Here is a 13,743-nt window from a genome sequence, read left to right as displayed (position 1 = left end):
TACTTCATAGACAATTGAATTAGTCTTGCATCACTCTGAGATATGTTATTCCTGCTGAACTGTTCCTCGACTGTTGAGGGGGGAGCACATTGGTACAGATTGGAGTCAAGCGCCGCAAGAAGAAATTAAATCAATACAGATACACATCTATTGCCTTAATTAATAAGGTAGCTGGACCTAATCAATGTCTGCCTCCTGAAGAGAAACAGCAGCCACACTGTCATCGAGTGTGCTGCAGAGAAGTGTGTGGGAGCTTTTGATAAATGTAGAACAGGGAGAGTGGTTCACAGACGGGGGATCCAACCACACTCAGCACTTAATGAGGGACATTCAGTGGAACACACAGGACCAGTAAGTGGAATGTTTTGTGTGTAATAAAATAGGCCTTTGGCTTGGCTAATCAGATCTTAGTCAAAACATCTCGTAATCAGCATCCCTCAGCAAAAAGACTGTCCATTAATCACACAGCGGCGGTGAGGAGCTGCATGGGTGGCATTTTCTCTCCACAGACAGACAGACACACACACAAACTAGCACACAGACACACACAGTCCTTACCAATGTAAAATAAAAAAAATCTGTTGTTTTCATTTCTTCCCACATGAGACATTACAGAGCTATAAAAAGATTTGTGTTACAGTATGCCTATTTAGATACACACAGTGTAGTTTGAAAGAAATCCTATTTGAAAACAATAAACATTGTATTAAAGCCATTAATAGAAATTAAAATAGCGGGGAACAATTTGCAGTAAATTAAGATTATAATGTGCTTTATGGTGTTTGCATGGCTCCCTTCCAGAATAGCTAGAGACTGTATAAAACCTCACAAACAATGGTTGCTTTTATCAGCTCATTCACTGCCCTGTATTTACTGTACGCTTTACCTATTACAGCCCGGGATGAACGCTGGGTGCACTGTCGGCTGTGTTGTGAGAGAGTGAGAACTAATGCATGAAGGGAGAAGCTGACAAGGGCTGACTGAACATGACTCCTTGGTGGTTTGGGTGGGTTTTATTAAACAGACAAGTTAAAGCCCACAGACACACACTCAACTGGACTCCTCAAAGCAGAGACAGACCCGTGTGCATGTAAAACCCTTTGCACTGGTTCCTGCATGTCTCTGGATTCATATTATCCATACATAATGACATACACACACGGCGAGCTTGCATGCAACATGATCACAGAGTGACAGAAAGATCCTCGTGGAGAGGATGACGAGGGTGGTCCTCTGGAACTTCAGTGTCTATCTTTGGAAACTTTATCCTCTAGAAAAGACAGTGAATGCTGTAATTAACTTGCCTCAGGCCGTCTGAAGGCAACAAAATGACACTAAATTCAATAGTAAACTGATACGGCTGAAGAAAGATAATGGGCATGTTTACAGCACACCACAATGTATTATGCATCTTAGTCAAAGGCGTGGGACCTAATTGCTTTTGTGCTTCACAACTGAACTGCCGTCATGTCTTTGTCTATACAAAGGCTTAAATATAGAAACACTGATCTCATTTTGTTTTTCGTGTTTTATTTCAAATCAAACGTGGGGCGAAGCAGTTAGTTATTGTGCAAAATGACTGCTTTAGATATGCAACACTGTCAATGTGTCCAGTGTAGTGTAATAATTCAATAACAACATACACCATGAATATAAGTTTCCTCAGTTGCAACACAACAGAGGGTTAATATATATCTGTATATACACTTTGAGGTCTGTTAGATTGAGGATTTTGAAAATGTTAAACATGATATCTTCTTTTGGTCAGCCCCATTTTAGCAGGTTGGAGTGATTGTGTTTAGTTATTTTTACACTTTCCTTTTATATTCTGATGTTTCTTCCACAAAGCAGAGTTTCCCAAACTTTTTTTTTTAAAAGATGACAAACCATTGCGACCCAATTCACATTATATAAACATTATTCGCCACAAATTTTGCATTATATGTGGCTATTTTTACTACCAACTCAAGACCTAGTATTATTTTGAATAGATGTGCTTGAAAATGAATCACAAGCAAAAAAAAAATCAATACATTTATTTGGCACATTCAACATGGTGGCTTTAATTTATATTTAATATAGAGTTACTTCCTGGTTAGTAAACTGGAAGATCATGACACAGAGCATGACTCTAATTGGGATACGGGGACATAAACTAGTGATCCAAAATAATCCTGTTATTCTCATAATTGTATGAGAATAACAGAGACAGTGGCACACTTGGTTTTCATTGCAATTGTTCAAAGACACGTGTCAACTGAGGGAGCCACATATCTCAGTTGGTAGGGCCCACTGCATTGGACCTGGGTTTGATTCTACCTGTGGTCCTTTTGCTGCATGCCCCAACCCTTAATCTATCCTATCTTATGTGTCAACTGGTGGAATACTCACATCTCTCAGGGGTTGTGAGAGCCAGGTTGAGACTTGGTTAAATACCCCAATTTATATGCTGGGTTAATGTGGCTTGATGATAGCATCTTTTTGCAGGCGACAGTGTTATGGTGTAAGTCCATGTTGCTACATGCCCAATACGGTCCACTCAACCACCAATTGGTGGGTGTGTGTGTGTGTGTGTGTGTGTGTGTGTGTGTGTATGTGTGTATGTGTGTGTGTAGCCATGTGTGTGTGTGTGTGTGTGTGTGTGGCTTTGTGTGTGTGTGTGTGTGTGTGTGTGTGTGTGTGTGTGTGTGTGTGTGTGTGTGTGTGTGTGGGGTATTATGTCTCACAAGCCTGTCACAACTACCAAAGCCCTTTATTTTCAACATTTCAGGGTAGAAAAGAGTGTGAGCAGCAGAGGGGTGGGGGGGGGATTCAAAACAAACAGAAACAGCAAGAGCAAAGGGAAAAAGAAAGTGAAAAAGAGACAGTGGTGTCGAGGGAGGCTCAGCCAACATGCTCTCTCTTTCAAACCCCAAAATCTAAGCGAGACTGCCAGACACAGAGAGAGAGCACAGACAATTAGTGCCAACACTAACATGGATAATGGCTCCAAAATGGAGTTCACGCAAGCCCGCTGCTAGGCAGACGTAGCCAAGAAAACAGTCAGCCTAAATCAGGCAGACCTGAGTGGCAACAGAGGAGAGGAAGCAAGCTCCTGCTCCAAGCAACAGGCCCTCCATGGCCCAACAGCCAGGTAGCGGGCAGTGGCATACAGGAAGACTGCACGCTGAGAAATGACTGTCTACAGCCTTGCATTGGCTCAGTGGAGGCATAGTACAGAGAAGCTGCTGGACAATGAATCTCAAACTGGAAGGGCATGTGAGGGGGGTGTATGCTTGTGTGTGTGTGTGTGTGAGTGAGTGTATCTGCAATGCGTGAAAAAAGAAATTTGTCCAGAGATTAGATTTCATTCAAGAGGAAATTCTTGCAAAGCTGCAGATCTCATGAGTTTCACGTTGCCACTCTCAAGCAGCTTGTTTTCCATAATCAAATCTGGCATGGGTTATACGCCCGCTGGGGATTTCAATGTTCACAACATTTGTGTTGGGAGTCGATTATGTTCTCTTACTGTTACCGACATACTAATAAAAGAATAAAAGCTGATTACCAAAGCAGTTTGTCTTGTGTGGAACAAACATCTTGCACGCTGTGACTATATGTAGCTCAGCACTGACAACGGCTTTGACGATAAGGTCCTCCACCTGTTTCATCAACACTGAAACATACAATAAGGACAGAGATAAAGCATAATACGAGAGTTAGAGTACTTCTTTCTTTTTCTTCGAGACCTGGAAAAACTTGTGTAATGTAATGTAATGTAATGTAATCAAAGAGCGAATGAGAGGTGAAATGAAAACGGAGCAAATTTCACGTCCATCATCTCTGCGTGGATATCAAAACCATAAGGAGAAGGTGAAGGTTTGACTCACATGTGGTGTCCTTCCCCTCCTGCCTCAAATACCTCAGCATTGCACTCATACTCCACTTGTTCCCATAATCCTCAACTTCAGGGTCATCGCAACTGAAAAGGAAGAAATGCACTTCAAACGCTCAACTTATACGAGTAGATGAGTAAGTCACTCTGGCTCCACAGTGATGCAGCTCACCTGACATAATAGCTGCTCTTTTTGTTCACGCTGTAGTTGGTGAGATGCATGAATGTGTTCTTAATGCTCTTTGAAGTCTGGTCATACTTAACCGTGGCGAACCTGGGCAAAGACATTGTTTATTTGTTCAAGAGAGAGGGGTGGAAAAAAAAACAGAGCCTGTCATCCAACAATTCCACTACATATCTGTGTGATATCTAATAACCACATTCATGAAGTTGACACTTGCTTGAATAAGGGCACTTTGGAAGAGATTAGTTTCTGGCAGTGTTTAAGAGGAGTGGATGCCACATGTGCAATAATGAGAATTCCTTGGCACGCACTGTGTACCTGAATACCAACACAACCCCGAAGGAATGTCAGGAGATAAAAGTGATATTCACGATTTGGCCATGATTTATTGTTGCCAGGTGATAATCAAGCCAGGGCGGTGGCACTCCGACTCCAGTGCATACTTCTACACTGGAGCACAGGGAATAGCCAGTCGGCGGATAAATCATCTACCCTCTCTTGACTTACATGTGTCTGACAAAAATCTGCTCTTGCATTAACAAGTTCTTCTTGCCCTGATTAACTACATCCAATAAATGTAATGTATCCACACAGAGATACGATCTTCAAACAATGACACAATCAGCAACATTTGATGTGCACCTTTGCGCAGCTGGAACAATAGAGGGCTTTGTCTCAAAGTCACAACCACAAATATTGTACTCTGTGTGCAGAGCACTGGCAGCAGTAGCAGCAGCAGCAACGTCAACACTACCCTCTACTGGGCACTGCAATAACAGCAGAGTTTGTGCTTCATTAAGTGCATAATGGACCTTATAGTTACCAGTTTGTGGGGGACATTAAAAAGGGCTATGTAACATAAGCTCAATTATGCTTAATAAACAACAGTAACTGCACACACAGAGACAATATGTCTGCTGCTTTTTACCCCTTCAATACTTTATTTACCTCATTAAAACTTAAACAGCAGATTGACTCAACCTCTCACCTTTAAAATGAAAATACTGAAGCACATTATAAGAGAATCTCTTTTGGCACATGGGGAACAGGATTGTTCCAAGTCTACACAGTATTTAATGCACTACAGGTGGCTGCTGCAGGTTGCAGGGTTTTTTTTCCCTCTTTGTTGCAGAGATTATTTTATAGATTAAATATCCAGACACAGAACACTATTCACGTACATTTACTTCATAGACATATAACGTGAAAAACAATCCTATCTCACCCTCTCATCTACACTGTACCACATCATACAGTATACTCTGTTGTATTTTAACTGGGAAAGGCTGTGCCACTTATCCTTGGAGGAACGGTATGAATAACAATGGATAATATCTGCTAAAATTACTAAATGGGCTGCAGGTACGTGAAATAAGAAGTTTTAAAGACATGGTCTCTAAAAGTCGCTATTGTGTAACTTTTTTTCAATGAAACAATGGCTTTTCTCTGTGTCTAATATTAAACATCTCATCTTTTTTTTTTTAAATGTCTTGTCGCTGTCAGAGATTATCTTCCACAAACAGAGCTGTGCAGGAGTCTGTGTTTTCTCTAATGCAATGTTCCCAAACTATGGGCCGTGAAATTTGGAGAAATTGGAGGTCAGAGACATAAAATGAAATGGTAAATTGGAGAATTACTAAATTATTGTTGCGGGGGGAAACATTTTTCAGAATTAAGATCTATCAAATATGTCTAATAAAATACGTTGCGTGAATAACAACACAACATAAGGCTACAGTGCGTCTGTAATATGTTGGAAAGATGTCGCAAGAGATTCTCAACGACTCTATATGAAATTATTTAAGGCACAAAGATCATCTCGAGCAGAGTCCACTGAGTACACTCACCTCGCTAGGCCCTCCTCATACACGTAGACGATAAGTGGATCGTACGACGTTACCAGCACGTACAACCGTACGTCGAACTTGAACTCTGGAAACAAAACAAATGTGTCATTTTTCTTCATTATTATTTTTCCTTTAAATCTATCAAAGGTGTCTTAAATGTGAAGGAAGCTGTGTCTGTAGCCACTCACCGTCTATCAGTAGTGGGTTGTTAATATAGCGAGACACCAAGATGTTTTCATCCATTGAAATCTGATTTGGCTGTAGATCAGGGTTCATAAACACAAAGCAACATGTTGAATTCCAAATGACTGATATAACGGTGCTATTTACCATAAACAATAAATAATAACCAGCTCAAGAGAAGTTGGAGAAGTGTAAACAGGTCGGCCTGAAATAATAACAGCCTGTAAAAAACACAATCTGGTGGTGGGAGATGGGTCATTTATGAGGCTGAAATGTGTTGCAGGTGGCGAAGTTGAGAGGAGATGGGAGAATTGGGGGTGGGGGTTTGAGGAGTTGTAACCTCAGTGCTGGCTACAGTTCAGAGAGAATCCAAAACCCCAAAAATTGACGTATTTCTTTTTCCCTCTCCAAATATTACTCTGACATTCTTTCCACTGTTTCATAAAAATGCCTGAAAAAAGAAGAAGAAGAAGAATCGTGCACATGTTTTCCAACAGTGGGAACCTTGTTGAGCTCCTACAAAAACACTCGAACGCTGTGATTTACTCCACAAAGCTTATTAATGGTTGTAAAAAAGTGGTAGATGCTGTGCTCAAAGACGGCTGTATCTGTAGACACATCTGGCCAGCCTGCTGTTTGAGCACAGTCGGCGTTCTCACAGTGTGAACGCCCACCAGGTTAGACGTTAATGTGAATCTGTGCTCGCGTGTGAATTAGACAGACGACGACATTTGAATAGAAAAGCTGTGGTAACATTTGGTTAGTTTCCCGTTTCCTGTGTTTGCAATCAAAAGTGACTGTGAGAAGTTTTTTGTGCAGGTTGACACAGGGTGACGGACAGATTTAGTCTGAAACTGCGCTTCCGAACACTTTAGAGCACTTAGAAATGAATAAAAATTATTATTTCTGATACTATTATATGGGTGATACGGCCGCTGAACATCATATGGAGAAAAAGAAACCAGAAAATATTCACATTTAATTGAACTCTTGGACATGTTATTACTATCAATACATTGCTTGTCTATACACTTATAGCAATTACGATTACTCATTTAAATCAAATTTCAAGTAAAAGTGCCAACAATGTTCTTCACCCAGCCACTAAAACTTGATTTCAAATCATCATTAGAGCAAAAACTAAAAATGTAATCTCTAAAATCCTTCAAATTAAACAATCCGGGGAAAAACTTGCAAATACCTTTCTGTATCCACAATAACCCATAATGATAAAATGACTCACATTGCTGACCAAGTAGATGCCTCGCCCTCTTGAAGATGCTACTGGTTTAATAATCCATGGGCCCTTATCCTGGGCAAAACAATCTGAGATTAAGGCAGAAGGAAGAGGGAGAAATCAAAAATGTTTGACAGTGTATAAAGTAACTCTATCATAAATAAAACGGAGTGAGATTGGTGGTACGGCATCTTACTGCAGAACTCCTGGTACTCGGAGGGAAGCACAAAGGTCTGAGGAACAATGTGGAAGTTTTTGAAGCCATACGTCTGCTGCATTCGCTGGATGTTTTTATAGAGACGGTCTTTACGCGTCAATTCGTACGACCTGGAAAACAGCAGAACTTCCCATCACTCGCTGGCTTTGACACTACAAAAATACATGGATACATAACAGTTACAGAAGTCAGAGAACGCTCTCTGCAGCCCCGACTTGTGTGTGATTCATCTCAGGTTTTAAGGGAGGCACTCGTCCAAACTAAATGCACTTTGCAGAGGGAGCCAACAAACACATTTCCTGAACTGAAGGACTTAAGAGTGGCTCAGCAGTGATATTTATAACACAGAAAACAGTGGCAATACACCGCACACTCACTCACTCTGTCATACCTGGGAAAGTGGTTGACCTTCTGGAAGTCTTGAAGGCTGCGGAGTATGTAAGGCTTGAGGTGAGATCCTGTCCACATGAGGTTAAAGTTATTACTGTTTGGGTGAACCTGAAAAAGTGACACACGCATTAAACTTCACATGAAAAATGACGATTACGCCTATGCTAATAAAAAAATAATAAAAAAAGAAGAGGAAATGTTTAGGATATTTTCTCAAAAGGATGGCCAACCCACAGACTGTTTTTGTTTTAGTCCAACAGTTCATTGTGAGTCAAAATCCATTTATTGCGTTATTTGTTCAGTGTCTAGCAAAGAGGCAGATGTTTATAATAATGGCTTGTTAAAGTTTGGCTCTGTTGAGGCTGTTGTAGACACTCGTCTGCCTTTGATGACGGGTCAGTAAGAGTCAAGATGCAATGAAATGGAATAAAAAAGGGAATCAATAGTAACTGCTCGAAGGACTCGAAGTTAATACTCCTGAGCTCATTTTCCTGTTTGTTTTGTTGTTTTTTTGGGTGCACTCCAAGGCATTATCAAACCAGGGGAAATAAACCTACTCTCCTTTATTCTGAACAGTAGATCATGTACATAAATTACATTTGCCATCTTCTAAAATTTGCCCGATTTAATGAAGAATGTTACCTCTCGAAATCCATGGTTGGCGAGTATTCCTCGTACCACGCGGCTCTCTGTGCGCACGATCTTGAAGGCCATGTTGTATCTTTCTGAGAAAATGACACACATTTGAAACAATAAAAACTTGATCGGGATACAAATGATTCATAATTAGTCTCTTGTTTATAGTCATTTTGAAGATTTATCAAGTACCTCCAACAGAGCAGACGCTGTCATCTTTTGAAACAACAGCTTCAGGGAAGAACAAGAGAACAGGGACCGTCTTGTTAAGGCCGCACCATGCAACACAAGGCTGGTTGCTAGTAGACGAACAGATAAAAAGCAGAATAAAAATTTAACCTTTATAGAGAAATACACAGCATACATTGTCAGACAGAGTGTCATGGAGTTGCACTACTGGGCGGACTTCTCTGCCCCATAATCTCTGACGTTCATTCCCAGATGATGTGACCTTCCCAATACGGGTTAGCTTACCTAATGCTGAGGGAATGTATCCTGACACTGTTTATTTCAGTCAGGCAGATAAAGGGCAGAACCACACACATGTTTCAGGAGGTGCTGGGCAATAACAAACCGATGCAACTGACAACCACCCTTGTAAAAACTACAGACTATCAGATAGTACCAGACGCAGCCTGCGTACAGCTAAAACTAAAAAAAGATAAGGAAGCACGATGATGGAGCACAGCTCAATCAGGCACAGTTGGGCTCGATAAGGAGGGAGGCATGTAAACAATCACTGCTCCTCGCTCCAGGTATGTCAGACAATGAGGCAGATTGGGGTTTTTTTCCACTGTGGATGCTTGAGTGCATGCCCTTATTTTGATAATATTTTAAATGTTTATTTTGAATTTAAACCACCATCAAGATTATGAGATACAACTGTCATGTAATGTAATTGTTATATTTTAGCAAAAAAACATCATATGAATGTTTACTGTCCAAACAACAGGTAACCGATCCATCACTGTTTGCTAAACATATATAAATGATGTATAATGATGATGATGTTTTCATACTGCACACACACAATAATGAGTTTGTTGTCACAGTAGAAGTGAACTGACTCCTTTTATAAGTTGCATGTCATAGTGTTGAGAGAGAAAAAAAAAACATTGACTGCTCCTAACAACATAACATTTGAGTTGAGCAAAAACCTCACATTGGCTGAAGTTGTGTTCTTGTTTAAAAGGAAAAGAACAACTCCAGCATAACATAGTGTCAATGTTAGGGTTATAATGTAATAAATGTGAATTTGGGATGATTTTTTCACCAAATCATGACTTCATAATAATTAAAGCCTTCAGTGCTTGTCATGTAGAGGTTTAACCTGGGACTAAGCACTGCAGACTAATTTAGGAGATGGAAATTAGTCTAAAACCAGGAGTGTAACATATGACATAACATATGAAGTATAGCTTAAGAAGGAATTAGCTGGTATCGCCAAGGTAAAGGAGAACAGCTTAATTCAGACAGCCAAGTCCACACAACCTGCAGAGACTTAACTCTTTCTCTGTGATACAGAGATTTTAAAAAAAAACAAAAAAACAGTGTACATTGCATTAAGTAAGGAGAAGACTTTTATTTTTCAAAGAGAAACATTTCAAATTAAGGCAATGTCTACAACAATAATGAAAAAGTTATAAATATTCCAACAGCCAAATGAACATTCTGGCTTATTGTGGAATCTATAATCAGTTATACATACTATGTATTCCACAAAATGTAATACTTGTATTTACAGTTTGGATATAATGTGTATTCGCAGCAGAGAAAGGGTTAAAACAGGCTGTATACTATTTCAATGTGGTAATAAATCACTCAGTTAATGAAACTAGTAATCCAGTGGTGGAGACGCTGTTTTAATTTTCTGTTTAAGATGTGCTTGTGTAATGCACATAATAACTGCATACTTACTCTTGCACGTCCTCTGTGGGGGACTCAGCCTCCTCCTTTTCCCGGATGACAGCTGGCATCTTCACAGGTGTCTCGGCATAAACATGGCACCTGGACCCTGCAAGAAGAACACAATAAAATGAAACAGGATATTAAATGATCACTGACACCAGTCCGTGAATATATCAGCTCATATACATAAATACCATAATATATAACATTAACAACGCAGGTACAACGTTTTTTCATACGATGACTTGTGGTACAGTGACTGTAAAATAGCACACAATTAGCTGGGGACAGCTATTTTCTGCCTCTACTTAAAGCAGCAGTGAAATTCTCTTTGGTTGACGAAAATAGACGTTGAAGCTTAAACCAGCACAGACTGTCGAACAAGCGTTAGCGAAATATGCTACTTTACGTACATGAAGCTAACAAGCTAACACGTCGGCCGAACGACCGTCTGCGCAAACGTTGCAAATAAGTCGCACACCGAAATAAACTTGCCTTTTATTGCTCGGAAGCCCGCTAACGGCTAGCGAGCGGCTATCACCAGAGCCACTTGATCGTCGCGGTTAATCTTCCTGGTAACTACAACAACTGAGTGGCAACATAGAGTAAAGAGCATGCGCACTGGTGGACAACGTTAATTTGTCTTAAGTTATCTATCCACCCACATCTCTCTCTTCATGTATAATATAAAACCCGACAAACACATTTTGGAGTCTGAAATTAATGAATGAAACTACCATTTTATGTACCGTTTTAAGGTTTGTTCTGAAACAAGACTTTAAAATGTGAGCTGCTGAATGTTACACTACTTCTGACGAAACGGACACACAGTTCCTCACAGATTACTCTCTTGCTCCATGTTTACACTTTGTTCACATACACTTCTATTGGTCGGTGAAGAAAATAGGCGGACTCCTAAGTTTTGATGCAGCCAATCATATCAATGGTTCGACTTGATGAGTCACTCTTTGAGCGCTCTCATTGGTCAGTTCTACACTCACTCCATTGTTTTTTTCATCCAGTGTTCCTGTGTTTCTGTCAGGAATATGTTCACTCTGTAGTTTAGTAGACTGCGTCAGGTAAATATATGCATCATTTACTGCTATTCTTTACCGTGACAGTACGTGTAATAATGGTATTTATTACGTGCAATTTATGGTATAATTTATTGCAACGTGAGCCTGCTATGTCGTTATTGCCGTGTTGCCAACAGAGACTGTATGTGGTTGCTAGCTAATGATGACGGAGGATGATTAATATTCTTCATATTCTATTTTTATTTAGGTTAACATTAGTAAAAGGAAGGATTCTTCCTCTTTTCCTCTCTCTCTCCTTAGCAACCCAACACCATTATTATTGTTTTACTACTATTATTTTTTGTTGTTATTGTATTTAATAACACGTTATCTAGTTTTTCATGATCCGATTATTATTTTGTTAGGTGCAACTCATCAACATAGGTTGGTAGTTATGTTAAGATTAGCAGATACTCTTTATATCTGATATAGATTTTAAATCAGAATACTTAATTAATCCCAGAGGAAATTGTGTGTACACACTACAAGAAAGAAAGTACCAAATATTGAGTCATACAATATATCAACACAACAACAGAAGGGTTATGTATCCCATAGTGAAAATATGGTATCAGTAACTATGTATAGTTAATTTTAAATGTAGGAGTTATACAGTTTGTTGGCCACATGCAGGTATGATTTCCTGTGTCATTCAGTGGTGCATTTGGTTGATATCAGTCTCTCTCTTGAACATGCTCCTCACCGACAGACAGACAGACAGACAGACAGGATGAGTCGCCTGCTGAATGTCCTGCGGAGCTGGTTGGTGATGGTGTCCGTCATCGCGGTAGGAAACACCGTGCAAAGTTTCAGAGACCACAGCTTCCTGTCAGAGAAGCTCTACACGGGCACGCCAGAGTTTGGTGAGATAAAGGGACAAAATAACAATAATCAGTATCACCAAGGGCAAGAAATAAGAAATAATTAATGACATTGTCCGTACTAGGCCAAATGGAAATCTGTTTGCTGTGTTATATCATATGATGTGCACAAATCAAATTTATATCGATATTTGCTGTGGTATTGCTCAAGGAATCACTGAAACTATATTTGTATAGGTAAATAAAACCCATAACTGGTTTTACTGTTGTGGCAGATCAGTTATAAGTATAAAATTACATTGTTTATGGTTTAAAATAAACGCTGTTAGAACACAACATTAAAGCTGTTTCCTGGTTGTAATACGCAGATTGATAAATGTGGGCCGACCAAATTCATAGATCAGGCTCAGGCTCATTGAGTTAAAATTGGGGGCAGATTTCATCTCCAATGCTTCTTCTTCCATCACGGCTAAGTCATGATAAACCTTCTGATTTGAACTTTTCCACCTGTTTCCTCCAGTGAATGGTCTCCAAGCACGAACGTTTGGTATATGGACTTTGCTGTCATCCATCATCCGCTGTGCCTGTGCCATAGACATCCAGAACAGAACGTAAAGACAGCTTATCACTAACTACGCCCTCTGTTGTGTTGGCCTTTTTGCATATTCCGCTCTTACATGTGCCACGCTCTCACCTGCAGGCTGTATCACATCACTTTATGGACCTTTGTGCTGGCGCTGGGCCACTTCCTGTCTGAAGCCTTCATCTACAAAACTGCACCTCTCACTATTGGGGTCATGGCACCTCTTATTGTGGCGAGTGAGTAGAGTATTCCAACACAGAAAAGTTTAAAACAAGCCTCATGTGTAAGTTGAATCAAAGAATCCTGACAGCAGCTTGATGTGTTTTTCAGGTTTCTCCATCATAGGAATGTTGATTGGATTCCAGTGTTTTACGGAGACACAAGAGGACGTGGGTGCACGGCAGAAGAAACGTAACTGAGTCCCCGCAGTTTTACTGTTCATTGAACTCACCCCAAAAACCAACACCCGACAACCACAGAGTAAAGTGGACTTTATTGTGCAACTTTCTAAAGATGAAACACTGTATCTGTACTATGTTGTTTTCAACTGGACATTTTATAGTTGACAGTTTAATTATAAACAGTCTCACCTCTATTCTACAGTACACTTTCTTCATTTACCAGTAAAAAATACACAGAGGTCTCATCAGAGGTTCTAACCTGAAGCTTGTCTCGGTTTTAGGGTAATTTTTAATAAAAAAATATTTCTGACTGAGATGTTGCTGAGTGAAATGACTCGGCTGATTTCTCTGATGATTTCATTTCATTTACATAAAACTGTCACTGG

The 13,743-nt window shown here is 40.0% G+C and overlaps 2 protein-coding genes across 3 annotated transcripts in view; one reads left to right on the top strand and one right to left on the bottom strand.

The window, feature by feature from the left end:
* The window catches only part of ttll5 (tubulin tyrosine ligase-like family, member 5), a 44,464-nt gene extending 33,391 nt beyond the window's left edge, over positions 1 to 11,073 (bottom strand). Inside the window, exons 1-12 of the mRNA XM_044046994.1 lie at positions 10,972 to 11,073; positions 10,486 to 10,582; positions 8,761 to 8,867; positions 8,575 to 8,657; positions 7,934 to 8,040; positions 7,522 to 7,652; positions 7,332 to 7,414; positions 6,094 to 6,163; positions 5,906 to 5,990; positions 4,047 to 4,148; positions 3,870 to 3,961; positions 3,548 to 3,655 (exon numbers count right to left, since the gene is read on the bottom strand). Coding sequence (XP_043902929.1) covers positions 3,548 to 3,655; positions 3,870 to 3,961; positions 4,047 to 4,148; positions 5,906 to 5,990; positions 6,094 to 6,163; positions 7,332 to 7,414; positions 7,522 to 7,652; positions 7,934 to 8,040; positions 8,575 to 8,657; positions 8,761 to 8,867; positions 10,486 to 10,544 — 1,027 coding nt within the window. The 5' untranslated portion in view covers positions 10,545 to 10,582; positions 10,972 to 11,073. The remainder of the gene's footprint in view (positions 1 to 3,547; positions 3,656 to 3,869; positions 3,962 to 4,046; positions 4,149 to 5,905; positions 5,991 to 6,093; positions 6,164 to 7,331; positions 7,415 to 7,521; positions 7,653 to 7,933; positions 8,041 to 8,574; positions 8,658 to 8,760; positions 8,868 to 10,485; positions 10,583 to 10,971) is intronic.
* A 411-nt stretch (positions 11,074 to 11,484) lies between these two features.
* Positions 11,485 to 13,671, top strand: erg28 (ergosterol biosynthesis 28 homolog). Of its 2 annotated transcripts, none has more exons than XM_044047721.1 (5): positions 11,485 to 11,555; positions 12,266 to 12,415; positions 12,894 to 12,984; positions 13,074 to 13,192; positions 13,287 to 13,671. In XM_044047721.1, the coding sequence occupies exons 2-5, from the start codon at positions 12,283 to 12,285 to the stop codon at positions 13,373 to 13,375; spliced, it is 432 nt and encodes a 143-aa protein (XP_043903656.1). In that variant the 5' UTR covers positions 11,485 to 11,555; positions 12,266 to 12,282; the 3' UTR covers positions 13,376 to 13,671. The 2 variants fall into 2 exon arrangements, with proteins under 2 accessions (XP_043903656.1, XP_043903655.1); XM_044047720.1 differs by having other exon boundaries at positions 12,262 to 12,415.
* Positions 13,672 to 13,743: the final 72 nt, after the last annotated feature.

The sequence above is a fragment of the Solea senegalensis genome, linkage group LG16 (genome assembly GCF_019176455.1).
Source record: "Solea senegalensis isolate Sse05_10M linkage group LG16, IFAPA_SoseM_1, whole genome shotgun sequence".
Classification (NCBI taxonomy): Eukaryota; Metazoa; Chordata; class Actinopteri; order Pleuronectiformes; family Soleidae; genus Solea; species Solea senegalensis.
The sequence above is the reverse complement of the archived record's forward strand: the minus strand, read 5'-3'. Positions and strand labels throughout refer to the sequence as shown.